Raw genomic sequence first — 26,740 nt, 5'->3', positions numbered from 1 at the left:
GCCCGCCGCCTGCATCTACAGTATTTTAAACTCCTGATCACAAACGAACTTGGCAGTTTCGGTGAGGATAAATACTTCACACAGACGGCTCACAGCTCACAAGACAATGATCGAGCACGTGACTTGCGCTAACTTTACCTACAACAACGATGAAGGCTCGCTGTCTCGCAGTGCTCATCTTAGCCCGCCTAGTTTCTGCACATGGCGACCATGGAACGGGAATGAGACCAGGCGAAGACATCAAGGCGTATGCTCAAAGACACGTAGGCGCTCTTTCTCGGAGAAGATACAACGAGCACTAACTTCGAGTAGATGGCCACGGAGCATCACATGTAAACTCTTTATATTATGTTTTCTGGGTCTTTCTTAAGCTCTTCTCAGCGAGTCATTCGATTTGCGGAGTTTCTTCCAGCTACACGACCTCAACCGGTGTGTTGCTTCCCAACTCCTCCATTTCTCAATTGCCAATCTCAGACAGAGACGGATGGTGGGACCGTGAGGAAATAGAGGCCATCTATGGAGTGCATCACGTCTACTCGCAGAAAAAGTCCAAAGACGACGAGGAACACCAGAAGAAGGCTGATCACATTTCTGGCACCGTACTCAACATGCTGGATAAAGACCATGATGGAAGGGTGTCGCCAGAGGAGTTTGAGGCTGTTGGTCTTGAAGGATTGCCCAATTTTGAGTCGCTGGGCGCGGAAGGTCACCATTATGATGTGGAGAGCGAGTTTTTCTTGCATCATGAAGGTTCGTATACGTGTTCCCCCTTTTGCGCATTTAATCTATCTCAGAGGAATTCCACTCAACACCCGAAACGCAAACAGACGAGTCATATAACCACCCCGAAGACCTCGAGCATTTCGCCCATCACGAATCCATTGAACGGAAGGAGGCTGAGAAGGAGGCCGAATTCCAAGGCATCTCTGTGGACGAAGCACTTGCTGCTCATGACCCTCCGAAAGAAGAGCCTGGCTCGGTCGAAGGTGAGCATGTTGCCACGCCAGAGGATGAGGGTCAACACCCAGTCGCTGTCCCCCATCCACATGACGAGCAAATTGAAGCACAACCGCCTGTAGTCGAGCCTCCGGCTAATGCAGCGCCAGATTCTGGCAAGCCAAAGCTGACGCGGACAACTCCTCCCGAGAAAATGGACCCCAAAGAGCGCTATAGGAATGCCAAGGCCGAGCCTAGAGCCGACTGGGGAACTGGTTCGGAAGGATATAAGCCACCCAAGAATGCAGGAGACAAACTACGGTATGTTTCAATTCCTTCGTAACAACAAGCACTGACTCGCTTCAGGAAAAACCTCCCGTACAAGGTACCTTGACTTTTCCTTGTCGCTTTTACAATCCTGACTCCCATTAGTACAAGTTCAAGCGGAACTGGGGCGATTTTTGAGACTTGCGCTGGCCGCCTCCTGGTACATATTAGCTCCAGTTGTACTTTATTTTGGAGTAAACATCGTTAGGTTACTATTAGTTGGATGGGACTTGGTTGCTGGCGTGAAATTTTTGATCGTCACGAAATACTTCTTGCCCTCGGACGCTTTGTCCCTCGCTTCCAGCGTGTTTAACACCCTTCCCAAGCACCTTCCGAATAGTTATGGGGTCGCCTACAGTTAATGTAAGCTCCAAAAATGTCGCCTAGTCATCACTCACCAGGTTTTTGTAGGTCGTGCGGTATACAGCACTCTTCACTGGCGTCGCTTATGGCTGGTACCATCGCCGAACACTCCAAGCAGCTCATGACGTCCATAAAATCGAAGCCGCTGCTCACCAGCGAGAGCACCTGATTGCGCAGGCGAAGGAGGCTTGGATAAAGAAGCAACAGGCTCCAAAAGCTGGCTGTACGTGTGCCTTGTTTCTCACCATTCTCAGCAATATTCAGTATTCCACTCTCTCTCCAGCGCTCGTAACGGACCCCGACGACCCACGTTTCGACCTCGAAAAGTTAATCAAACAATGGGAAGCCACTGCATAGCTTGTAATTTCATTCGTTTTTGCCAACATAGATGGTTTTGACCTGTCTCCTTGTCCGTTGGACTGCTTCGAGTGTTGTCTAAGGTGTGTGGTTATCCGCTTTTTCTGGGCTTGATCGCACCTGACCGGAAAGCAGTTTACCCTTCTCTTCTCCACCCATGGCTGCTCGACAAGGCTCTTGTTTCTGTGGTGCTATAACGTATGAAGTTACCGGTAAACCGACTCTCAGCGCGTTTTGTCATTGCACGCGATGTCAGGTATTTGCGGTCTCCCGTTCCGTTGCTTCACATGTGTAACGAATGCTTATCTTCGCCAGAAAATGAACGGTAGGGTCAGTGTTGGCATTGACTTGGTCTTCATAGAGCATTACAGGATCTCCATGCATATGGACCATCCATTTTCCAGCTTCAGCATTCTCATGGACCTCGACTAACCCAAAACTCGATAAATACGTCACCGACGGCAAACCGTACAAGACGCGATACCGCTGCAAGACGTGTGGATGTTGTGTGGGCTCGTATAACAGCATAACGGAGAACTGGAGTGTTTGGGGCACACAAATAGAAAGAGATGAGAACGGGTTAACAAAAGACTATGATGCCTTAAAGCCGACAGCGCACATTTTTTACTCTACGGCTGTTATCGAAGTTGGCGGAGATGGTCTGGGGAAATGGGAAGGTTACGAGAATAAGTCTCTGCGTATCTAGCATGAATTACTGGCTTTCTGGTCAGTGGCTGTCAGTGGGCGACTCAAATGAAACGTTGTGATTTGTCCGAATCACGCTTTTCCACAATTGCCTTCATGTCACCCGTTAAAGCATCAATTCATAATTCACAAGTCTCTTCTCTGTTCAGTCATGGAGGTTGGAGAGGTCGATGCGCCTCAGATTTCGACTCTTCGTGAAGAGACCTCGCCAGCACCAACTCGACGGGTCAAGCTACTGGTCAAAAACGCTGGTGGTCCAACTGCCACCCAGACCACAACAACCTCTCGAAAACGACCGATTTCTGCATTGACCGATGAAGAAGACGAAGAAGACCAACTCATCGACGACGATGAAGCCCCTGTTATAACCTCACCACCAATCCAGCCTCCCCCTCCAGCCAATACGACGACCATTTCCACATCTGGGGAGCCACCTACCAAGCGGAAGGCGCCGAATAAGCGCAAGCCTCGGAAAACAGAGAAGAAAGTCGCGGAGGAAGAGAGAATCGCTGCAGAGAAAATAATGGGACAAACTGCCGGAAATCTTGCGCCGAGCATGACCTGGTTTGAGGTATCGCCTCATCGGGCTCATGAACACGCCGGCCAGATGAGCACTATCGATTTGAGCAAGAACAATCCCAACGCTAGCAACAGCAGCACACCCGTCATCCCACCACCACCGCTTAGCATCGTCCCTCTAACCAATCCCAGTCCGTCTGTCAGTGTTTCAGCCACGCCTTCCAAGAAAGAGAAGGCGCCTCGAAAGACGGTTACCCGACCACGAGCAAAGCCTGGCCCGAAGTAGGATTTTATCCCCGTTCAAATTCGTAGGCTGATGGAATCTCAGACCAAAAGCTATATTGCTACCACAACCAGAAGACAATGCGGATGTGGCAAGTGAAGGTATGCTACGTCTTGTTTTGACTATCAAGTATTCAATCCCCCCCAGCTGGATATACTGGAACAGCCGCGTCTTCGCCTGTTACGGCTCACTTTGAAGGCAACTCGCCTGAACCAGAGGGGCTACCACCTCCAGTCAATGGTCTCGTGGTCGAAGATGTTCCTATAAACCTGCATGAAGTCCCCCTACCACAATATCCGCTCCCGTTGAAGCCATTTCCCGTCCAGCCACCTCAGAAGATCAACACGAGTGCTCCGCAAACAGTCACTCTCGATCGCTCAGGCGCCAAAGTTCGCAACTGGCGCGTAGTTAACCGTGAAATTAGAGGGTATGTTCCATCTTCCTATTCTAATCGCTGACTAACTGATTTCAGCATTGCTGGTGGTCGATGGTTTACCAAGACGTGGATTGGTGGGAAGGATTCGCCGTTCGCAGACCATGTAGAAAAGCAGGCGTCGGTGGTGTTGCCAAAGGTGCCGACGATATCGTCAGGCACCAGCAAACCTGGTCCAAAACCAAAAGCATTAAAAAACACTAGTGCTGTCGCTGCTGGGCCATCATTGAATCCTTCCAGGTCAAGTTCGGCAGTCCCATCGAGGATGCAAACGGTTGCTGTCGCGCCGCCTTCAGACGGAGGAGACTCGGATGTGGTTATGCTTGCGTAGTTGTAGTATTTTATCTGTGTAATTTATTCGATCCAACACATCTTACAACGGGTCAGAAGCGTGTTCAGCGCCTGTGACATCTTTGACTCTACTCCCGCCACGACCGCAGTTTCGACGTCAACTGCGTGAACTCGTGGCTTCGGTTCGAAGTCTGGCTCGATGTTGAAGCCGTCTTCAGATGGGTCGGTGAAGAAATGGGTATCGGATAGGAACAACGAACGGGGTGTGTTATATCGACAATTCCTTATTTCCTCGCGCTAATCTTTTGGCCAAGTTGCCGCTCAGCAGGCCTTCGCCACCGACCCAAAATACAAAAAATATACGCAACAGGTTGAGCGGTGTCTCAACTCCTTCGACAATGTCCATGAGTGGGCAGACTGCATTGCGTTTCTCAAACAACTGCTCAAGGTGCGTCTTGAGTCGAATCTTTTCGACTGGTTCTGACCACCCCACTGCCGTAGACATTCCAGTCTTACATGCAGTTCAAGGAGATCCCGCGCAAGTTGATTGTCGCGAAGCGGCTCTCGCAATGTCTCAACCCTGCTTTACCAACTGGAGTCCACCAACGCGCTTTGGATGTTTATTCGCATATTCTCGCAGTTCTTGGAGTGAGTACTGCTCGTCATATCGTGGAGTGCTCTTTACCTGTTTTCTAGTCCGAAGGTCTGAAACGGGATTTGGCAGTGTGGTCGTCTGGATTGTTTCCTTTCTTCGAGTATGCTGCAACCTCAGTCAAGGTGCGTGTGTACAACGAACCAGTTTTACTCACTGAAACTTGCACCATAGCCTGCATTGCTAAATCTGTACGAAATCCACTACCTACCTCTCCAAACATCGCTGCGGCCAATCATGAAGTCGTTCATCATTGCCCTGTTGCCTGGTCTGGAAGAGGAAACGGGAGAGTTCTTCGAAAAGGTCTTAGGGCTACTCGATAGGCTGTCAGGCACTGTGTCGCCTTCATTTTTCTTCCAAAACATGTGGCTGGTGATGCTGACGACGCCTTCGGCGCGCGGAAACGCCCTCAACCTTCTTTCTCGTCGGCTACCTCGCCTTAACGCGGAAGAAGGTGCGCTTCAAGTTATATTGCGAGTATTTTGCTCATGAAGCAGACATAACTCTGATCATTGGACGTGATATCGGACTTATGATTCGTTCTTTCGCCGCCGCCCTTGAAGACGACAACCTCCTCGTCCGACGAGGAGCCCTTGATTTACTCCTTCAATCCATGCGTGTCGACAGCGTCGCGATACGACAAGCTCAAGCGGAAGACCGCGCTATTCTGATGCGTGCAGCGACCAGTGTTGTCCTTCGGCGTGACTTGTCTCTGAATCGTCGGTTATATACGTGGCTTTTGGGTCCAGACGAAAACAGCGAGCACCAGATCGCCTACCTACGCGAACACGCTCTGGTTTTACTTCGATCCACTCTCAAGGAGGAAATGACTTCGCCGTCTGGAGAATATGCCGAGTCACGGCCTTTCAAAATCTTCATTTCACTGTTGGACAAGTGGGAAATTGGCGCGTCGTTGACTGAATCGTTGGTTTTCGACGCTTTCAGGGCGATCAAGTACTTGATAGAGACTGCGGATGGTGCTGAAGAGGTGAACTTTTACTCGTGTTTGTCCCTCGTTTTGCGTGGAAAGCTCACACAGTATCATAGGTGACCATGACTGCGAGCACGCTGTACGAGGCGGTAGAACCTCCTGTTCTATGGAAGCAGTTGCTTGGCGCCGTTTTCAACGAAATTTCGGGCACTGGGACAGAGACAGAGGTTTGCTAATCACTTTGTTCAAATATAAGTTTTTTGATTGAGGTATTTTTAGGCAATTGAAATGATTCTGTTCGTCCTCAAAACATTCGTCCAAGATGAAGAGGTCCGGACCATACACCTCCCAATCATCTTTGCTTCTCTTGTCGATTTGGTTGACGTATGCGTTCTTCTTTGTCACCTTTCTTTACTCATCTTCTACGAAGATCGAAATACAATTGAATCGCGAGAAGGCCTTGACACCCGCTGTTCGCTCTACTCTAATACTCCTTGAAGCTATTTTGCAGCAGATTCCGCACGCGGCGCTCCTGCAACGACCAGAACTTACTGGCGATATGGAAAAGGCTGCCCAATCGCAACGGCCATATACCTTTGCCACCAACTTCTATGGTTGCAAAACGTCGCGCGAGGACACTGAGCTTCCAGAGGGACCATTCACCACTCCATTCGCATCGTCATTCCAGAGTTTAGCCACAACAAGTACGACTTGTTCGCAATTCTTGGTCGATGGGTGTTCGACACCAGCTTCCCTTCGAGAAGTATTAGCACAGTCTTTGTTGTTGATGGATCGACTTTCAACTCGACTGGAAGCACCAATGACAATATCCTGGAAGCCTCAAGAATGGCTACCATCGGTACTGGCGATATTCGAGCACGAGGTAGTTCCAATACTTTCTCCAGTTTTTTTATGCTCAAGTCCTCGATTTCCCAGTCTTGCAACTTTACGGTCGTTGATCGTGCAATTTCCCTGATTGTTGCACTGCATGCTACCCCGACGCTGTTGCCAAAGCTTTTGGTAGACGACCGACCGACAATGTACAAGATGGTCACGCGATTACTGGAATATCTTCGTCCGAATCTCACTGTCTACCACGCCCGTTCCGTCAACCTCATCTGGTCCCTTGAGAGGGCTACAAGCAGATCTCATGTGGAGTCGATTCTTGCTCAAACAATGACATCGCCGGAGTCACGGAACGTCCAAGATGCATATGAGGCGTTTGGAGTCTTGTGGAGATTGACTGGTAAGCTGAGATTGAGACGGGAACTGAATGGATAGCTAAGCTGTTTCAGAGGACACTTTACTTCCTGGCTTCCGGTTCAGGGTTCCCATGATGATCGTTCTTGACACGCTTAAGAACGATGACCCTGCCCTTCGCCGCATAGGAGAAACTTGGATGAGATGTAGTCTCAAATCGTATCTGCGGTGCGGCAGGTTTGACTGGTTGTCCTCCTCAAAGCTAAACCATATGCAGAGTTTTAGACCCAATCTTGTTTGATCTACTAGACCCAGGTATCCGTCGACTACCAACGACAACCAAGGTCAAAGGCAAAGAGCTCCAAGGCTTCTTCTATGAGCGGCCATTTGATCAACGTTATGTAAACCATCTATTGGATATGCTCCTTGGTATCACCCGTTTTGGTGGTCAAGGTTTTGCCAAAACCACGCGGAGCACTCCAATTAAGCGGTCCCACCATTCGGGGTTGATTCAACGAGTTGAATCTGGTATGTTGCATCGTTTCATTGACGAAGTCTTTCAAACCACTTCATTTATAGGCGGCTTTCCTGATGCTGAACCGACTTATTTGGATGTTCTTGTTGAAATACTGATGCGATTCTTGCAATCCGAACCCAAACCAGCTTCTGAAAGTGTGATGCATCCCAACAACCTCGCTATCCAGTCAACTTCGATTGACTTGTTACAATCCATTGCTGCTCGGGGAGAAATGGACCCGGTCACTGTCGAAACCATCGAGGCAGCTATCATTGGCAAACTCTATTTCTCAATCCATCGAACGCGACTCGACCTGCAAAACAAACTCCTGCATCTACTTCATTCTCTCATTTCCGCATCCGTTGCTCACGAAACCAACAAACAACGACAAGCGGACGCACCAGTCGACGCCACATCAAATCCAGACACATCTCAAGACATTAGCAGTCGTTCATTGCCAATCAACCCACTGCTGATCCAAACCCTTGTTGACGGCATTTCCACACCGACAAACCGGCCAGTACTGCAACATTGGCTGGACTTCGTATTAATGGCAGTTCCGCAATTCCAACCCGCATTGCAAGCGGCGGTCACCCCACTCAACGAGTGTATGTGTAAGCAGTTGCTGGCCTCGCTGGGAGATGTGTTGCGTGTGACATTCGAGGATGGGTTATTCAAAGACGACCTCAAGTCAAGTGCGACCGACGCGGAGCTCGTCATGCTCCTTGGTGGGCTAGAGCGAATGGTCCTCTTGAGCTTGGCGTATCCCGCAGAGCCATCGAGTTCCGATGATGATCCGACTGTTCCAGAGAAGTCGGCAGAGGGCGGCGGGTTGCTGGGATACGTTTCGACGGTGTTTAGCTCGGAAAGCACACAGAATTCTCCGGATGACCAACTCACGGCCAAGTCCGCTGGCTATCGCTCGCTCCATGAAGGGGTAAGGGTGCTGTATCTCGTTTGGTCAACACTAGCATGGGAGGAACGCAGGGTGTGGGAGTCAAAAGATGAGAGTCTTGCCATGATCTATAATAGGACGAGGATGAGGTGTCGGAGGGTACTGGAACATCTTTTCAGGATGCAGTCGGCAGAGGTGTTTGAGTCCATTATCGATTGTTGGAATCGGGAGCTCCCTGTGGGTATATTATTATTGCTCCAGAACCGTGTTGACCGACTATAAACAGGAGTCACAGGTGCCCTATGAACAAGCTTTTGAGCTCGTCGATGTCCTCATCGCCAGCGCACAAAGTGCAGTTCATATGATCTGCGAAAGCATCACGTGCCGCGTGTCGGGCATATCGGAGAGGAGTAAAAAGCAGGCTATTAACCCTGACTTGTGCGTGCATCTTCACCATATTGAATGACTCATTAATTTGCCTTGAAGAACCGAATCCGTTCTATTCAAATTCCTGGAACAATACCTCCAACGACTTGAGGGCCCGCTTGCGCTACAAGTCTGGGGCAGGTATTTACAACTAGTCAAAGATGTTTCAGGAGGTACCAGAGAGTTCAAGCCGCAGACATATCCAGCCTTGAGGTTCTCTTTTCATCAGCTCTTGCTACCCTGCGTGTTTGACCCGTTTTTGTCAGATGCTTGACGATATTAGCGGAGAAGGTCACGCAAACGACCGCGATGGAGGATCGCAAGATTCGCAAAGAGCTTCAGGTTTGTTGAGTCAAGGGAGCTGGGGAAATAGTAACTGATGGACTCAGGAAACGTTTGGGAAACTTCTCGATTCATGTGTGGTCTTCGTTGGGCGTGCGTATGACCAGGGGTCGTGGATTCGGAGGAGTACGAAGGATGCTTTGGTCACCAACGGGCGAGAATCACCTGCTCCTCGAGGCATGATTTGCTTTTTCGTTGTTGAGAACAACAATAACTGTTTTAGATGAGAAACTCTCTTCAAGTGTGACCTCGCTCAGCGACCCTCGACCGGCATCCTTCGAACTGGCTTCCCAAATCAACCAATTTATCGCTACCACTGCAATGTCTGGTCTCCGCAAATTCCTTATGGACAACGACAAAGTGGTCGCGGCATGCACGAATATTGTCTATTACATTGTCAGTCCTGCAATGAAGGGCAAATCTTCGTCATCTGCATCCAAGCCGCTGGACGTGGACCCGGCGGTGATGGGCATGATAGAAGAGATGACCAAGATCCCGTCAACGCTGAAGACGTGGCGCGCCCCGGTTGTCGAGCTGCTCAACGACAACAAACTGTTCAACTGCACTTCAGAATCGGCAGACAAGTGGAAGTTGATATTCAAGGCACTGTTCGACCAAGACAAGGCGGCGTTTCCGGAGCTGTTGGCCAAAGTCGCGACCGCGCCGTCGGCGAATATATTCACCAACCGCGAGTACGAGATGCTCGTACGGTCGCTGAATGTCAGGCGGTTGTCGTATATCTTGTTCACGGGCGAGAAGAATTTCTTCCTCACGCTCTTGCCGTCAATCCAAGAGAAGCTGGTTGATATCCTGCGCAATGTGACTGCGCCAATTGTGCAGAGCGAGGTGTACCTGTGCATACGTGTGCTACTGTGTCGTCTTTCGGCCCACAATCTGACGAGCTTCTGGCCGGTGCTGTTAACTGAGTTGGCGAGTAATTACGATTATTCGGTGATTGGATCTAATGTCTTTTGCAGTATCGGATATTCGAACAGCTTATGACGGCTTTACCACCTGATGGTGCTGAAGATTTACAGCTCATCCTTTCCGCGAGCAAGTGTCTCGACTTGCTGCTGACTTTGCAATCGGAGGAATTCCAAATGTCAGTCTTCTTTATCTCATCTTATCTTATCCAATCTGACGTCACCAGACACCAATGGATCTTCATCACCGACACCGTCGACGCGATATACCGCCCTGACGAGTGCTTCCCCGAGGCCATGCTCGACCAAATAGCGGAACTCGTGGCCGACCTTCCCGTCGCTGAGTCACGTGACCCACCAGCGACGAACGGATTGCTCACAGTCAGCCCTGCTGCCAATACGCTGACGTTCCCCAATGGCAGTCAAGTTGCCCGCCCGCTACGGAGGCCGATGTTGAACACGATAAGGCAGATTGAGAGTATCAGGGACTTGGGCCCGTTCTTTGCGAGTGTGAGCATGGCTGCGTATGAGAGTGTGTATGCGAGTGCGGGGAATGTGGATTGGGCGGCGGTGGAGCGGGGGCTGGTGGAGGATATGTTTGACGGACGGTGACTAACTTATTTCTTTGTCCTGATTAGAGTACGACCGAGCATTATTCTGATACCTCTCCCTGCGGCATGGCTCTAACTTCTTTCATGGAGGAACAGCGACTTTGTTCTGGATTGAGCAGTCTTTCGATTTGATACCGCCGCAGAAAACTTCTTTTCATTCAGGATGGGAACGCCAGCACTCACGGTGACTCCTCCATTGCCCCATCTACGGCGCGCGTTGTACTTTAGCTGATGGGAAAGGGCTTTAGCGATGGATACCTCTTTCCAAATTTGGAAGCGCCCTTATTCTAGGATGCATCACATATCTCACGCGACCCGCCCTTGTCTTTTGTCGGGGATGGCAGGCGGTATATAGCCTGGCAGGGATGCACACCGGACGATCAAGCACCTCTCTACCGAGTCTGCTCCAGACAATTAAGAGCTCATTGTGGGTGGTGTGCTTCGGTGACAGGTGTTGGCTGATTCCCTGAACAGGCCTTTTGTCTCGCGTGCCGTACACAGACGCCTACTTATAACTAACGCGTCCAAACCAAGCTAGCTTCCATCCCCCCGCCCCACCCAACTACCCTCCGTATTAACGCGACACGCGCCCGCTCCACGTATCTTTAACGACCACCCACCTAATTCGCGTTCCTTTGCATCCACTTTGTCGACGACCACTTGCACTTGCATCTTTTATTTTGCATTTATTCACCCACCACATACCGATCCTACACCCTATCCACCATACCATGTCGACCTTCACCAAATACCAGCCCACCGCCCCATCACCCGCCTATGGCCTCCTCCCCGCCGGCGCCACATCGAGCGCATTCCCCTCCATGAGCCACCAGCAGTCGCCCCGCGACGCCCACGTGATGTACGCCCAGTTCGCCGCGTCGACGGCCTCCAGCGGCGGGCAGCACGGCCAGGGCCAGGGCGCGAAGCGGTTCTCGCTGCTGCGCAAGTAAAAACGGGCGCACTTGTGATGACGGACTTTATTTGTTGGCGCCAGGGGCGCATTGCATGCCATTTTATGTCTTGAAGAGTATCATACCAGCACCCGCACTGTAGCATAGACCGAACACGCTTGTTTTTTCTGGACAGGGTGGGTGAAAAGACGTTGGACCGTCGACTTGTAGGGTCCGCAAGCCTTTTGGCAGGGTCCGTTGGTTCAAGCGTCCCGCCAAATTTCTCTGGGATATCGTTTATGGATTTCCGCAACAGTGCCATCTCGATACAGCGACTTCCCAGCTATGCGATTGTCCACCTCTAGCCCTCCAAAGTGAGAAAAGCAGGATGCAGCGAGGGTCACGCACACTACTAGACGCCGCCGTTTTCCGCAGCCTGTCTTGGTGGGCGAGTGCGGCAGCAGTAAGCCACGGAAGGTCCTTTTTCTTCCACGCGACAGGCTTGCTTGGAGTTGGGTCATCGAGTGTGGAAAGGCCCGTGTTGCAGACTTCTTCTGCCGTTGCCCAATATCTGAGGTCCTGGCAGTATGAGCGCTTCGAGAGGTGGATGTCACTGGTAGAACACACCTCGGCCGCTAGAGCTGCTTTAAGGTATCCTTTGCTGCATGTCGAGTCAAGTTTGACGCTCTTAACGGTTCCAGGTCAACGAGCGAGGGAGCGAGTGGCCCGATTGTACCTCTTGCGCATCCATTAACGCGTCAAAATGCCTGTGTTTGATTAGTGGACGTAGCTTGCTGGGAACTACATGGGCGCACCTGGAAAGCTTGGAAGAACAGGCGGCACGGTTTGTGTATAACTTGAAGATCACTGGTGTTTGGGCATCGCAGTCCTCGACAAGGGCATTGGAATATTTGTTGTATCTGACTCGGCGTTAAGCCTCTTGGAATTGCTAATGAAGAGGTCCATGCACGCCTCTGAGTATTAGTTTCCTTGAATTTAGAGGGTGTTGCTTTCATCTTTCAGAAGCGTGCCTTGTGACAGAGGAAGATGAATGAAGATGGGTAAGGGAGAAGGAACAAAATGTAAAATAAAAGCCAAAAAATATTGTGCTCCGTAGAGCGCCACTCTGAACTAGCGTGTCATCCTTGTGCAGGGGCCATGCTAATCTGGACCAGGAATTAGAACGGATGAAAGCACAAGTGACACTGGATAACTAACCTTCTCTGTATCGTTCCTATTGAGGGAAGCGACATAAGGCTTGAGAAGACAAGAACGACAGAAAGACATACCAATTTTATGTATGTCACTCCGAAGAGGACGAAGGGCTGTGGGAACTTTTGAAAGTGATCAACGGCTTGATGTACTGCGTTGGCAGTAGCTGTTGCCGCTTCGCTCAATGACGCATCCACCACGACCTCTTCATTAATTTATGGGCCACATAGTCGCCTTATGAGTTACAGCACATATAAGCCACGGAACCAACGCTCCTCAGTATGACAATGCGGTCCCGAACGACAAAATCCTGCAAATATTGACATTTGATGGAGAAAACCCTCTTACTTCCAACTTCCATGGTCTCTGCAGCAAGAAGCGTCTTTGTTGGCATTCACGCGTCGCACATATGGACGCCGGCTGTGTTCTCCGCGATCTGATAATTGCGCGCCAATCGACAACTCAAAAGGACACCTGGTCATTGCGTGTTCCAAGCCCTGTCGCCTTGACCTCGATGGACGTGCAGGACATTCAAGCTGGCGCTTTGACGAGCGACATGGCTCAATATAAAGAGCACGGAGGCCTCTCAACGCCAAAGACACTGAAACCAACAAATCCAGGATGAATACCGCTACCGCTGCAGTCCGACTCGGAATCCACACCATCCAGCGACCACTTCTTCACCCGCACCCTTTTGTTGGTGGCACCCCAGCCCAGCCTACAAGCTCCATCAGCCCACAAATCCACATTGAAGTGTTCACAGACGGCTCGCGACGAGCACTCGGAGTGGGTGCCGCAGCTCGTACTGCCACCCCATTCGGGACATTCGTCATGAAAGGATACCTCGGACGCTATGAAGACTACCGCTCTCTCGACGCTGAACTCTTTGGCGCGGTCCTGGGCGTGCGATTGATCAAACGCATACATCTAGCAATGGCGAAGAAGGCTGGCCTGGAATTGACGGCGACATTGCTCATCGACTGCACCGGCGCGATCGCGAAACTGTTGGACCCCAGTATGCGGAAGCCTGCGGACGAGCCGCTGACGAGGCGCTTCGACAGAGAGTTGAGGGGGTTTCGGAAGCCATACTCGATTGGTTCCGGCTCACGTGGGCGTGTTGGGAAACGAGCTGGTGCATCGGGATGCGTGGGCTGCGGCAGATGGCGAAAATTCCCAACAACATGAAAGAGTGATATTCAATACATCGAGGCTTGCTAGCGTTGGTCCTAACATGGGAATATAAAACAAGTAGTATAAGTCCAATGCAATCAAAATACCCGCTTGTCCGTCTCGACACTGGCCTCCTCCATCCCCCGCGACTTCAAATCGGCGTCGTCTTTCCCAAACATGGCCCCGTCCTCGTCGGTATGCTGCGCAGTCTGCACCTGAGTCCTGACTTGGATGCGCTGCACTTTTCCAAACGTGCCAAGCTCGACACCGCCACGCCCGCCGCTCGTGCCGGTTCTCCTTCCCCCGCTCGGCCCCTCCGTGCTGCTGTCCTGCCCGGATGACCCGCCAACACGGATTGAGCGCCGTGAGTTGAGCGTCCACATCGCACTCAACGCGTATATTTTGGGGAGAATGTCGGTGGCGATAACGGAGATCAGCAGCGAGGTGTTGTACGGGTTGGGCGTGGACGCTAGGCGTGACGTAATCAGGTTGATCATCGCGCAGACGGCGCCTGGCGCGGCGGTCTGGAAGGTCAGCTTCAGGATCGCGTTGAGCATCCCCGCAGTCTGGGGCAAGACTTGTTTTGAGGTTTTCTAAACCGCCTGTTAGTCGCGGGAAGAAGTGACATTGTTCACGCACCAGCAAGAAATACGCCGTCGTCAGACAAAGAAGGAGGTCTCCGCCAAACACGACACCGACGTGGAGCGAAACTGGGATGTCGATTCAGCCTACGTGAAACTTGACTTTGATAACAACTCACGAAAGGTGTTGCGCAGGTCTTGCGAAGTGGATATATTGAACGTGAAGGCCATCTGAGCGAAATGAGCACATAAACTGTAGCAATCAAACGGACACATACCAATATCAAAGCCGCGACCAAGGCGAATATAAAGACGAACAACAGAAGAGCGACCACGTAGAGGTTTTTGCTGAGGACCTGCGCAAGTTGAGTATTACAAGCGAGCTCGGAAGGGACTGTTACCCAAAGACGGTGGCAGAGAAACATCTGCACGTAGAAGGATATGGAAGCGCCAAAAGCTATAAAGACATGAATGACCGCGACAGAGCTTCGCTTCGAGTGTTATTCACCTACGCTGATCTTCATAAGCCAGTGGGAAAAGAACATTCCCACCGCTCCGTCGATATCGGTGAAGTACTCGACATTCTGGACCCACATGATGGCGCTGCAATGGACATTACACGTCAGAATACATTCAGTCAAGCCACGCACATCATTTGCATCGACCTCAGCGTCGTGAGGAACAAGAGGCCGAAGACGAACGCGCGGAGGGCAGGCACATCGGAGCGATAGAGATTGAAGTAATGGGCTATTTGCGCAAAGATGACGCCCTGCAGGATGAGGTCCCCACAGATACCCAAATCCTATAAATGCGTCAGGTTCCACAAAAAGAACGGCTGCAACTGGTCACTCACCCAACCACCCAAAGCAGAGAAGACGAGTGGATTAACTGGGGGCATCGTCGAGTGGATCCTACTTTTCGCTTCTTTCGGACTCGCTTTTATACGCGTCGGCGTCTGTAGCCCACATGATAGGAACCACTAGTGTGCCGATGAAAAATAGGAGCTCCATCGAAAAAAAAAGAGCCCGTCGGGTGGGGGGGAAGTTGGGGGAAAGTAGTGATCGAGATGTTGACGAGAAGACGATCCAACCTTGCCGCTGATCTCTCGATTGTGCAAGTCCGAGTCCGCCGCTGCTTCGAGCTCAGCAACGAGCAAGAATAGCATGGTTGGCCCCGGAGACTAGAGGCGCGTTGCATGTTCAGCGTGAAAAATACGCACGCGATTGTATGCGCTCGGTTGGTGTTGGAGGAGCGAAATTGAATTAATCCAGGGAGATCAGGACGGTCAATTTGACACTAGTGAATTGCTCAAAAGTTGCGAGCGAGGGGAGGGCAAAAACACAATCAATGGGCGCAAAGGTCTGGATCCCATGCAGAGACGTCGAAGGCCCATTGGCTACGATGATAGGGTTGGCCATGAGCTGTCCCCTAGAAGCGTGCTCAGTCTCAGTCTGCGTTCCTGCCAATTGCAACAGTACCAAGCACCTGTTTTTCTGATCGTCGGCCGGCGAACAGGCACCTAAAAATGCCACCGCTAATGGGCCCCCTGTCGGGATGCGTGGCTTGCGCACGAGAGAATCGGCCCATGGCTTAAATTATTGACCCACATACTTGGTTTGGAAAGAAGCGGACGTTGATCGCGTAATTTGATGTGACAGTAACACTTAGCCTCGCTTGCTGTGCAATTTCATCAAAATTTCGTGGCGTATATTGCTCTCTGCATCTGCCTCGGACATCCACTCAGTGTTCACTGATGTTGCGGAACTGAACCGTCGACCTGAATCTCTGTGGCACGACTCTGGCGCGACCAATATCCGAATAAACGACCAAGTGAACTTCTTCTTCTCGACGAAAGCATACGATGCTGTCGTGCGATCTCCTCGACATCTGTTCAACGAAAGCCGCGTCTCTCGTCTTCCATTTAGCTCCGTGCTTCTACTTCGCCACACAGCAAGCAAACCGCTGAGGCAACAAAAAACCTTGCTTCTGGTTTGGTATGGCGGCACTGCCGCAGGCCGCAGTCCCGTTGAATGAGTGAAGTTGATGGGGTCATAGCCGGCGGATGGGGTACGGAGTCTTACGGAGTGCGATGTTTTCGTCAAGAAGTTGAAGAACTTGAAGAAGCAATGAAGAAGAGCAAAAGAAGAGTTTCACAGAGCAGCTGCGTATGTCAAAAGACACTTCCTAAACGCCCACTGACGAGTTTGCTCTCTAGTATGTTCTTGGTTGGTGTTGCGGCTTGCTTGAGCAACCGTCGCGTTGGGTAGTGTTTACTCAAGCCTTTGCTGCGCAGTCCTACTCCCTCCCACTCGATGTCCAATCTCTGACCGACTCGACGAATACTTGGGTGAGCCGTGTTTTGTGTTAAACTTAGACCAGGATATCCCGGCGACGACAGGAAAAACGCCAGTGAAAAGATCCAGTTGTTGCGCATCGCTGGACAAACGGACATTTTCGAGAGATGATCACGGTCGGGTAGCACTAGCAGAGAGAAGCATTAGGCGAGGTCACGAAACGCACGGTGCCGATGACTGGCGAGCGTATTGATGTGGCGATGGCTGGGGCATTCCATTCCACCAAGTTTTTGTGAGCGTTTCGACGCCCTCGGAAGACAATCCAGCCAAGAAGCACGAACTTGGGATCATCAACCTGGAGAAGGACGACGGCAGCACGGGTTAAATGGGGAACACCGACCCGGAAATGCTGCAAGACCGAGCCCAGCGCGAAAATATGTGCTACTGTATTACCGTATTACAAACAAACAAACTGTAGTAGTAGTAGGACCTAACGCGATCAACGTTCAAAATTACATCCGCGCCCGAAGAATCCTACATTCTTGAATCAGATGAAGTGAAGATGTATTCCCCGGTCCAACCTAGTACAAAAAATCACATTTGGCCATGGTTAAATAAGTTGCTAGTCAAGTAATTGGTGGAATGTTGGCGTACACAGTTTTTGTTTTAGACTCTGAATGCTATAGTAATTCTATTCCACGCTGTTGTCATCTGAGACTGTCCTCCTCCATCCCTCTCGCCTTCACATCTGCATCGGAGTTGTCCTTTCGGACATTTCCTAACGTGCCCAACTCCAGCCCCCGCCCGGTCCTCCGCCTCGTACCACTTCCACTCAGTACATCGCTGCTGCCGGTATCCCGGCCCGATGCGCCGCCGAGCCGTATCGCGCGCCGCGAGTTGAGCGTCCACAGCGCGCTGATGGCGTAGAGTTTCGGGATGATGTTGGTGGTGATGAGGGAGAGCAGGAGCGAGACGTTGTAAGGGTCGGGCTTGTCGGACGTGCGCGAGGTGATCAGGTTCATCATCGCACATAGGGCACGCGGCGGTCTGGAACGTCAGCTTGAGGATGGCGTGGAGCATCCCCGCGGTATGAGGAAGGACTCGTTTCGAGGTTTTCTGTGCCATGTTTCAGCCGGAGCGAAGGGGAAAAAAAAGTCTGCATACGAGTATGAAATGCGCCATAGACAAGCAAAGAAGAAGGTCTCCACCGAAAACCACGCCGATGTGGATCGAAAGGAATATGTTGCGCGTTGGCGAGTCGATATGGTGCAACGTGAAGGCCATCTGTGCGTTAAGTAAACATCACAATAAGAACGAGAACATACCATCACGAACGCTGCAACCAAGGCAAACACGAAGACGACAAGCAGGGTAGCGACAATGTAGCTGTTTTTACTGATGATCTACAAGAGGTGAATGCCGAGAAGATAGGCCAGTGTAATGTCGCGCATTACCCAGAGACGATGACAAAGAAACATCTGCACGTAAAACGATATGCACGCGCCACACACTGTCAACGATGAGGAAGACCGCGGAAAACATCAGAGAGTGTACCTAAGCTGGTCTGCTCAAGCCAATGTGTGAAGAACAACCCCGTCGCCGGGCCCACCTGGGCAAAGAATGCGACGTTTTGAACCCACATAATCCCGCTGCAACCAACTTCACTTTATATGCCAAGTTGGTACTTTGGCCACGCACAGCATTTGCATCGTCTTGAGCGTCGTGAGCAGCAGGAGACCGAAAACGAACAGCCGAAGGGCGAGGACATCGGAAGGATAAAAAGTGAAGTAGTGCGATATTTGCGCGAAGATTACGCCCTGCAGGAGAAGGTCCCCGCAGATGCCCAGATCCTACGATGAAAACCAAGAGGTATGCATACCTGAAACCCCCAACGTCAGGTCGGAAAAGTGAATTAGCTACTGCTGGACACCCCCCTCCCTGTGTGACGTCACGCCACGTGATTGCACGTGATGTCCCAAAAAGGCAATTCCTTGATGGTCGCCAGAAACTGGTGAAAATGTTATGCAGTACTACTAATTTCCTCTATATATAGTGTCCCTTCTTGTGCCCTCCACCCACATTCACCCTGCAGACATCATTATAAAACCAATTTTGGCTGCGGGCATAACTGGCGTGACTTGGGTGTGACGTGGCTGTGTCATCACCACCTAAACAGGAAATTCCTATCAAAATGCTTATACATGCCTCAGAAGAACCCCAAAATCTGCTTTCAATGACAATTATATGCATTCTGAGACCATTAATAGCATTCCCAGCCACTCTGTACCCTACAAAAGAAAAGTGAATTAAGGCCACCAGACCACCCCCCTCCCCTCCCCCCTGACGTCTCGGCTTGCGCTGGCGCATACCCCTTGATGAAAACTTGAGGGTTCAGAAACAGCGGCAACTTGTCCAACACACCCATCCGCCCAGGACGTAGACGATGGCTGGCGGAAGCGGAGCCATATCACATTGTCGTGCAGAAGCGCATTTACTTATGGCTGGCTGCATTGATGGGAGACCGAAGGGGGGCGCTGGAGAACAGGGGCCTCCACAAAGATAAACGTCGCTTGGAAAAGTGTCGACGGAGATGACGTTGCGAGAAGATGGCCATTGCCAGCGGCCTGAGTTACCAACTCTCTACCGACTGTAGCTGGCTCATATGAGGCTAGCGATGTGCACGAGCAGGGTCCTAAGGGCGAGGCTTGTTTGCATGGAATGCGAATGCGGGGTGAGGGAGCGGCATCACATTTATTTAGCCAGCCTGTCACTTCGCTGCCAGTGGGACATTGCCGAGGGAAGAGATATGTGCTTTTAAGGCAAGAAAGGTCTTCGAATTCAGAGCTTAAGGAGGGGCTAACCATAAAAATATACATTCCTGTGTTGCTCATACCGGGGAATAGAAACTCGGCAGGGACCTAAAAGTGTCACCCGAAGCGGTTGTGTGCATAATTGACGCACTTACAGTCAAGCTTAAGTTGTATGGTCGTGTTCAAGGAAGACTTCGATAAGCGATTTCACGATCTGATGTGATCGTCACGTGCATACACCTTGACCTCTTCAATGAAACAAGTATAACGTCCGTGCCTCTGGCATGGACAAAAAATAATTATTTTGCAGCGCCCACACGGCCGCTGTCGCCTGCGGCTCGCCACCGGCGGGCGGTATCCGAGGGGTGGTCACATGAATTTCACGTGCCATCAATCAAAACGCATGACCAAAACGTGATTTTCTGTCATTACGCGATTTCCAGCTGTTTTCATATTATAGATGATGATAGATGAAATAAGGCCGACACGCGGCGGAGTACAAACAGAACGTCATGTTCTACAATAAAAGTACACTGCCAGTGCTTTCCAACTCCTCTTGACAGGTGAATACCGGTCTGCCGCAGGCGTGCCGCAAAGTGATAGCCTGTGATAGCCTGTGATTGTGATGATTGATTATCAAAGACCGGTCCAGAGCTGCTGACGAGTGTGCTTTTAGATAAGCACTCAGTCCCACTTTTGGTCACCCATAAGCACAAACTCCGAACTTCGTTCTGTTTGTGAACGTCGTTGCAGCTGTCGTATCTCTGAGGCAGAACTATGGTAATCATTCCATAGCGCTTTCAACTTTCTACTCAACTCGGAGCAGCAGCCCTGACGCCGCAACTGATTCCATCCCGTCTGGTCAATTGAATCCAGGCGCCTATCTTGAAGTGCTTATAAACGCGCTGTGAAGACCATGCCTTCATCCCACTATGAGGCCGTATCTCAAGCGTCTCATCACCCTCTTTGCGGCGGGATCAGCAATCCACTGCTCCGCTCTCGAGCTCGACAAAACCAACACACAGTCGAGCAGCGGCTGTCGTGTCCAGGCCTGGGTGCGGGCAGAGGACCTTGCGCCCGAAACAACGTCTCATGATGAGTCTCTCCTTCCACTCTACATCCAACTCTGAACTTTGGCTCTCTCTTACGTAGGCGATTTGCGAATCAAGGTCGCCCCAGCACACTGTGGGACCAAAGTTGCCTCCGTCGCGCTCCGCCTCAGCCTCGATGAGTTCGCCGAGGTGAAATATATGCGTCCTGGCGCAAAATTGCCCCCAATCGTCAAAGCAGACAACCAGACACGGCCGGATTCGCAGTACAGGTGGATGGTCCGTTCTCAGGACAAGGATGAAATAATTTACAACTACACCGCCTACGACCGAGCACTCGGCGACCCTGCACTCTGGGTCGTTAAGGCAGAAGAGCGCAAGACGTGGACCACGGAGGCGACGTTGTTTGGAAGCGATTTGGGTGATTCTTTACGCTGATCATTATCTTGTGGGACTTATCCACGAAGACTTTTCTGCTCCGCAGGTCGCTCCGTTCACTGTAGTATCTCCAGCAGTCAACTATCCTCCGGCAATAATGGCCTATCGAGCGGTGTTAACAAGTTCCCCAATAAGGCGACATGGAAGCTATGATTTGGCCTACAACTATGTGGCGGTAAGCATCTATTTTTTTTATCTGCCCGAGCGGAGATACTTAATCCCGCCACAGCTAGTAGCATTCACCGATGGGAATGTTGTCGAGCAAAGCGCAGGACATACAAACTTTGCCCCGAATTTCGTCAAGCAAACCAGCCTGCCCTCCGTTATCACAGCGGTCTTTCGGGATGCGGCCAACGATCACGGTGACCCTGCGCCCCCTGATGTGCAACAATGGATAGAGAAGAGAGAACGATGCTTCCCCTCGCCCGAACAAACTGTCTACGTTGGGGAAGTAAGGCTGGAGGGTGGGAACACAGTGCAACGAGGTTTTGGTCTTCCATTTACGATTGGTGGTGCCTCGCTCATGCAGATCCAGGTGAGAAGATAACGGGTAGGGTGTCTATCAATGCGACCAAGGGCTCCACAACCATGTCGCGCGTATTCCTCACACTTGGCATCACGCAGAACATGGACTGGGCCAAGCGGGAGGCGGCGGCCGGCGGGGACACAGAATTCTCGAACAACGATATTCGCCGCTACTCCGCACACTCAGACCTGATATCTCTCGCCCGCACCGAACATCTCTTCCATGAGAACTTGCATGAGCTCTCCTTTTTTGTGCCCTCTGAGAGCGCCGGCGGGGCCGTCAGTCACGACAAGCCCTATTTCGACTTCTCCCTCGAGGTCCCTGAATATATTGCGCCTGCGTTTACGGCCTACTATGGCTCCACTGGCGCAAACCTCGTCATAAACCTCCAAGCGGTCTACTCACGCGAAATCGCTCGCTGCCTCGATGGCAACCACGACAACGGCATTCTCGATGATGTCGCTCGCAGCGATGCAGACGCCGCCGCGCAAACGGAGGAGGGCTTGTGGGACTCGCATACCATCGTGGGGAAGCCGCTCGAGGTCGCGCCGGGCAGGATACAATACCTCCAAGCACGCATTCCGGTAGTCGTCGTCGGCAACACTGTGTCCACAGCGCCAACAAAACATTACCTTTCTCCCGGCGCGGCGTCTCCCGTGCTGCTTTCGTTCCCTGCAGACGTCGTCTTCCCACCACTGCGTCCCGTCGTCACCGAAGAGCCTGTTCACAACACAACCAAAAGGCTGCTGCCGACGGACAGGTCGGCCGACCCGTTTTGGGCCAAGAGAGGGGGGATGTCGATGAGGCTGAGCCCCGATGAGTGGGCTCAGGAGGCGCCGCCGGATCCAGCGGCGGGGTACAACAAAGGCAACTACGCAGGCCTGTTGTGGAAGAAGAAGATGGTTGCGATTGAGCGGGGCATTTTGGCCCCCGAGTCCGAGTCTACTGTTCTCTCGGAAGAAGGACAGCAGCCGTTCTTGACCATTCCTTGAGTAATTATGATTAGTTCTGAGCTGTCCAGATACTAGTAGAAGAAAATACACTCTGTTGGCGCTTATGAATGTCACCGTGACATCGAGGTTGCGCTGCAACTCCCACTACGAAGAACTACAACCTGCTCAAAATATTGCCCTTTGCGTCATATACTTGCGCATGCCTCTCATGGCGCCATGAAATGGCCCAACACTATCAAAATTGGCTGTCCATTCCGCTCACACAACAACTTGAAAGCGCATAATATTCACAAAGCTGCAAGCCACTAATACTGTACACCTCTCACGCCTCGCGGTTCTGACCTCACTGTAGCATGCCGCGTCTGCCTAAATGTCAATCGCGGGACCGAAATCGCGCTGACGACAGCACGGCTGCTAGTTCCTCGACGTAGTGGGCACCGCCACAATAATCAGCACGTGGCCGTGACCGTCACGTATTCTGGGTTGGACAAAACTTCGAAACGACTCAAGCTCGATATCTTGCTCTGCGTCGACTTGTAAAGACCTCACATCATCCCATGGCTTATTAAGTGGTCGACGGACTGGCCATTGACTCGGCACGCCATAGCATTATCTAACACGACAAGTTACAACAGTAAGTACACGACTTCCGAACTAAACCCACAATACCTACTGCTTAAGTACTCAAGTCGCCACCCTCAGGGCCGCGACACACTGCAAAACACCCCCCAACTCATAGTCAACCCGCTTCAATAGCTGACCCGAAACTTCTCTGACGACAGCACGGCCGCAAGTTCCTCAATGCGTTCACCATGACGGCCGCGTCTCTCGTCTTCCATTTCTTTCTGGAGGCATGTTAACAAGAACCTCGGCGATGGACCCGCAAACGGCCCACCAAGATGAACAACTGGACCGTCTTGACCTCGCGCCGACACGCGCGGAGCTGACGCGCAAGATTGCTGAATATGGAGAGGTATTCGCGCGTGGAGCAGTTCAGCCCGTGCTCGTGGAGAACTTGAGAGCGAAGGTGCGACTGCTCTTTCTGCGCTCTGGCGAGTGTCAGAATTAGTGACAACGATGAAGGGACTTACCTCGACAGTCGCAGTTGTATGTCCAGCCGCGTAGCGCGATCGCGGAATAGCTGCTCCTCTTGGGCCTTCTCGAATATGTCCTTGGTGTCGCGAATGACGCGCTCGAGGTTGTCCATGCAGATGTGGGGGAGCAGCGGTCGGATAAGGAAGCGGAGGCCAGCGGTGAGCACTGAGGGCGGCCAGGGCCAGGACTGTGTACTGGAGAATGCCGGTGTTGCTATCGGCCACAAGATTGGCCATGTTGGTGCGTCTCTTTATGCTCAAACAGCCTTGTATCTTCGTGCGGTAAAATTAGATTGGAATTTGGATGGACACGTGGGAAGAAAGACGACCAAGTTTGTCGACTTGGTCGTCTGAGTCGATCTGTCGTCGGGGAGATTGGAGTCGATCTGTCGTCGGGGAGATGGGAGTCGATCTGTCGTCACGTTGTTGAGTGTGGCAAAGCCTACGAAGAGCATCGGTCGGTATCGTATTCGATGCCGTATCGGAAAGGTGCCTGAGACATCGCTGGAAATACAGAGAAGGATTATCTTCCTCGGTTCCGTTGGATCGTCTGGATTTACTTGAATCCCATTTCTCGTGTTGGTCCAGATGAGCGCTTCAAGAACTTGCGTCCAAATGTGGACTCGGACCAGCCGGTCCATCAAAGTTGGACAAAATGGAAAATCTGTCCCGGACTTCCATGTCAGTCTTGGGGTATTTCTGTCAATAACATACATGGAGAGAAGCAAGAGAGAGAGAGAGAGAGAGAGAGAGAGAGAGAAACAATCAGCTTGTCACTTGGCGGGACTGCAGGAGCATGCGCCGCTGGATGGTGCTCACTGCTGTGCCAGAAGTAACTACAACAAACCGTGGCTCTCTTCTTTTGCACCTCGTACTAGTGCATCAAGTATAAGTTGAAGTAAGGTCGGCATCAGCTCTAGCAACTCACACAGTTTGTTTGTTTGTATAACGTTGTCGACATGTCATTGTATGAGCCCGATTCGATTCCTTACAGGTTGCCTGTTCCACAGCCAGGTGGAATAGTGCATGTGGGAATTCCGAATGGGCAACGTCAAACTCAGCGACGAGTCATCGCCCTTCGTCATCAGAATTGATTGAAGGCTCCTTTCTGCGCCGATAGCTCATCTACTTAATGGACCAACGCCCACGCAAAGGATTGAGCACGGGTTGGGCAGATCGCTGCGGGACTGGATATCTTCAATGCCGACGAGGTCAGGGCACCACAATCATCTAAATGTTCATCTTCGTGCGCACATTGGCATCGCTACACGGGCGGCAAATGCCCCGGCAATGAGAACTTGGAAGTCCCAATTTGGGAGCCCGGGGCGTGAGAAGAATTAGGAGGATCAATCTAATCTAATTTTATCCAGCGCAATACTAGTATAAGGCCGTTTGAGCATGAAGAGATGTACCAACATGGCCCAGCTCCTCCATCTCGCAGCAGAGACCAACACTGGCATTCTCCAGTACACACTCCTCGCCCTGGCCGCTCTCGTCGCTTGCCACCATTTCCTGATTCGACCGCTGCTCCCCCACAACTGCATGGCCGACCTCGAGCGTGTCATTCGCGACACCAAGGACATCTTCGACAAAGCCCAGGAAGAGCATTTATTGCACCATCGCGCTACGAGGTTGGATATTCAGCTCCGGCTGTCGAGGTATCATATTCCGCTTGACATCGTAATCAGCAATTCTGACATTTGCCAGAGCGCAGAAAGAGGAGTCGCACCTTCGCTCTCGAGTTCTCCACGAACATGGACTTAATTGCTCAACGCGCGAATACCTCTTCATATTCAGCAATCTTGCGCGTCAACTCCGCAGATGTAGACGAGAGGTCAAGACCATTCAGTTGTTCATCTTGGTACGCCATTTCCGTTGACGAGTTTCTTGTTATTGAATATGCCTCCAGAAACAAATGGAAGACGCGAGGCGCGGGCTTCATTGTGAACGCGTCGAGGAACTCGCGGCCGTACTTTCATCGGAAAGGTTTCGGTCTGGTGATTGACATTAGGGTTAGGAGGATGGATTGTATTGTAATTTCAGGAATATTGGAGAGTGCGACTTGCTTTCGTGGCCCGAGGTTGTTTCCAATCCACAAGGTTGATTCCGCTAATGGACGACAAGGTAATAGTACAAACAGCCAATAAGCTATCTGGCGCGGCAGTTGAGTAGCTGTCCCACAAGCCAAATGATGAGGGCACGTACAACATATAAACCGGGGTCAAAGATGAGAACACGGGCTATGCGCGCGTTGCCCTCCCCGAGGCTTTTCTCCGCCCGCCAGCGCTTACTGTTCGTGACGCCCTTGGACTTGCAGTCATCGCAGAACCAGCTTCCGTCGGGGGTCGTGGTCATACCGATACACGCCAGATGGAACCAAAAGAAAGAAAGTCAATGCGGGCGGAGAGGAAAGAGAACAACAGCACACACCCATTCAATTTCCCATCGACAGTTCCGTCCATCATCTCTCCAAAGCCCTGGCGTTGGCAGACGCAGTAGACCTTGCCATCGTCGTTGTCTCCGTCCCCATGCTCTTCTCAGGGAGGACGACCCATCGAGTGCGTAACGTCGATGTGGAAAAGAAGTCCGGTGGGATGTGTACTGTACATTGAAGTCGACCTCTATGGCTTCACAGAAGCAATGTTCAGACGAAGGGAACAGATGGGGACCTCCGAACTTACTATATGGGAGGTTTGATAGGTCAGCACAGTGACTGTCACGAATCAAAGGTTGGACAAAACTCAAGAGGTGACTGATCGGGAGATCGGGCTGCCTGGATCTGCCTCGTGGGCGACCCCCCCCCCAGAAAAGGAAGTAGCTCCGGTGGCTGTTACGTCTGCATACACCGTTCAAGTTGGACAGCGTTGTACTCTCTTGCCTACCCAACACATACTCAATGCTCTTGGGTGTTGTCCTCTTTCTCTACACCTATTGTTAGTAACAAACCACATACTGTACACATTAAATAAAACATGGTCTTTGAATTGACACTTGTGTTCTCCGCACAACAAG

At 51.4% G+C, this 26,740-nt stretch overlaps 8 protein-coding genes across 8 annotated transcripts; 6 read left to right on the top strand and 2 right to left on the bottom strand.

Annotated features, from left to right (window-relative positions):
* Window positions 1–149: 149 nt before the first annotated feature.
* MIND_00530900 (Precursor to secretory protein) lies at window positions 150–1,401 on the top strand (the record flags this gene model as incomplete). Its single annotated transcript, XM_037362095.1, has 7 exons — window positions 150–263; window positions 313–332; window positions 382–429; window positions 479–750; window positions 795–1,257; window positions 1,303–1,321; window positions 1,369–1,401. 7 exons carry the CDS (start codon window positions 150–152, stop codon window positions 1,399–1,401), a joined length of 969 nt encoding a protein of 322 aa, XP_037222387.1.
* A 204-nt stretch (window positions 1,402–1,605) lies between these two features.
* Window positions 1,606–1,983, top strand: MIND_00530800 (ATP synthase subunit e, mitochondrial; the record flags this gene model as incomplete). The annotated part of the gene is made up of 3 exons (XM_037362094.1): window positions 1,606–1,626; window positions 1,675–1,849; window positions 1,910–1,983. The coding sequence occupies 3 exons, from the start codon at window positions 1,606–1,608 to the stop codon at window positions 1,981–1,983; spliced, it is 270 nt and encodes an 89-aa protein (XP_037222386.1).
* Window positions 1,984–2,140: 157 nt separating this feature from the next.
* On the top strand, window positions 2,141–2,689 carry MIND_00530700 (uncharacterized protein; the record flags this gene model as incomplete). The annotated part of the gene is made up of 3 exons (XM_037362093.1): window positions 2,141–2,239; window positions 2,299–2,308; window positions 2,355–2,689. 3 exons carry the CDS (start codon window positions 2,141–2,143, stop codon window positions 2,687–2,689), a joined length of 444 nt encoding a protein of 147 aa, XP_037222385.1.
* Window positions 2,690–2,839: 150 nt separating this feature from the next.
* On the top strand, window positions 2,840–4,254 carry MIND_00530600 (uncharacterized protein; the record flags this gene model as incomplete). Its single annotated transcript, XM_037362092.1, has 4 exons — window positions 2,840–3,489; window positions 3,536–3,591; window positions 3,638–3,917; window positions 3,963–4,254. 4 exons carry the CDS (start codon window positions 2,840–2,842, stop codon window positions 4,252–4,254), a joined length of 1,278 nt encoding a protein of 425 aa, XP_037222384.1.
* Window positions 4,255–4,413: 159 nt separating this feature from the next.
* MIND_00530500 (Dopey-N domain-containing protein) lies at window positions 4,414–10,712 on the top strand (the record flags this gene model as incomplete). Its single annotated transcript, XM_037362091.1, has 20 exons — window positions 4,414–4,477; window positions 4,529–4,662; window positions 4,716–4,862; window positions 4,911–4,991; window positions 5,041–5,320; window positions 5,364–5,854; window positions 5,914–6,024; window positions 6,077–6,181; window positions 6,228–6,680; window positions 6,734–7,043; window positions 7,093–7,225; window positions 7,275–7,525; window positions 7,577–8,646; window positions 8,696–8,847; window positions 8,896–9,048; window positions 9,102–9,177; window positions 9,225–9,354; window positions 9,401–10,107; window positions 10,155–10,279; window positions 10,328–10,712. 20 exons carry the CDS (start codon window positions 4,414–4,416, stop codon window positions 10,710–10,712), a joined length of 5,358 nt encoding a protein of 1,785 aa, XP_037222383.1.
* A 1,232-nt stretch (window positions 10,713–11,944) lies between these two features.
* Window positions 11,945–12,617, bottom strand: MIND_00530400 (TPR-REGION domain-containing protein; the record flags this gene model as incomplete). Its single annotated transcript, XM_037362090.1, has 6 exons — window positions 11,945–11,962; window positions 12,010–12,180; window positions 12,229–12,288; window positions 12,338–12,368; window positions 12,417–12,521; window positions 12,574–12,617. 6 exons carry the CDS (start codon window positions 12,615–12,617, stop codon window positions 11,945–11,947), a joined length of 429 nt encoding a protein of 142 aa, XP_037222382.1.
* Window positions 12,618–14,081: 1,464 nt separating this feature from the next.
* MIND_00530300 (uncharacterized protein) lies at window positions 14,082–15,462 on the bottom strand (the record flags this gene model as incomplete). Its single annotated transcript, XM_037362089.1, has 8 exons — window positions 14,082–14,576; window positions 14,623–14,693; window positions 14,744–14,795; window positions 14,843–14,920; window positions 14,966–15,021; window positions 15,073–15,167; window positions 15,215–15,366; window positions 15,418–15,462. The coding sequence occupies 8 exons, from the start codon at window positions 15,460–15,462 to the stop codon at window positions 14,082–14,084; spliced, it is 1,044 nt and encodes a 347-aa protein (XP_037222381.1).
* A 5,298-nt stretch (window positions 15,463–20,760) lies between these two features.
* MIND_00530100 (uncharacterized protein) lies at window positions 20,761–22,673 on the top strand (the record flags this gene model as incomplete). The annotated part of the gene is made up of 5 exons (XM_037362088.1): window positions 20,761–20,763; window positions 20,817–21,138; window positions 21,185–21,330; window positions 21,385–21,640; window positions 21,691–22,673. 5 exons carry the CDS (start codon window positions 20,761–20,763, stop codon window positions 22,671–22,673), a joined length of 1,710 nt encoding a protein of 569 aa, XP_037222380.1.
* Between the last annotated feature and the right edge of the window lie 4,067 nt (window positions 22,674–26,740).

This window comes from Mycena indigotica, assembly GCF_014461135.1.
Source record: "Mycena indigotica strain 171206Taipei chromosome Unknown Mind.scaff0004, whole genome shotgun sequence".
NCBI lineage: Eukaryota > Fungi > Basidiomycota > Agaricomycetes > Agaricales > Mycenaceae > Mycena > Mycena indigotica.
This window is presented reverse-complemented; position numbering and strand designations above follow the sequence as displayed.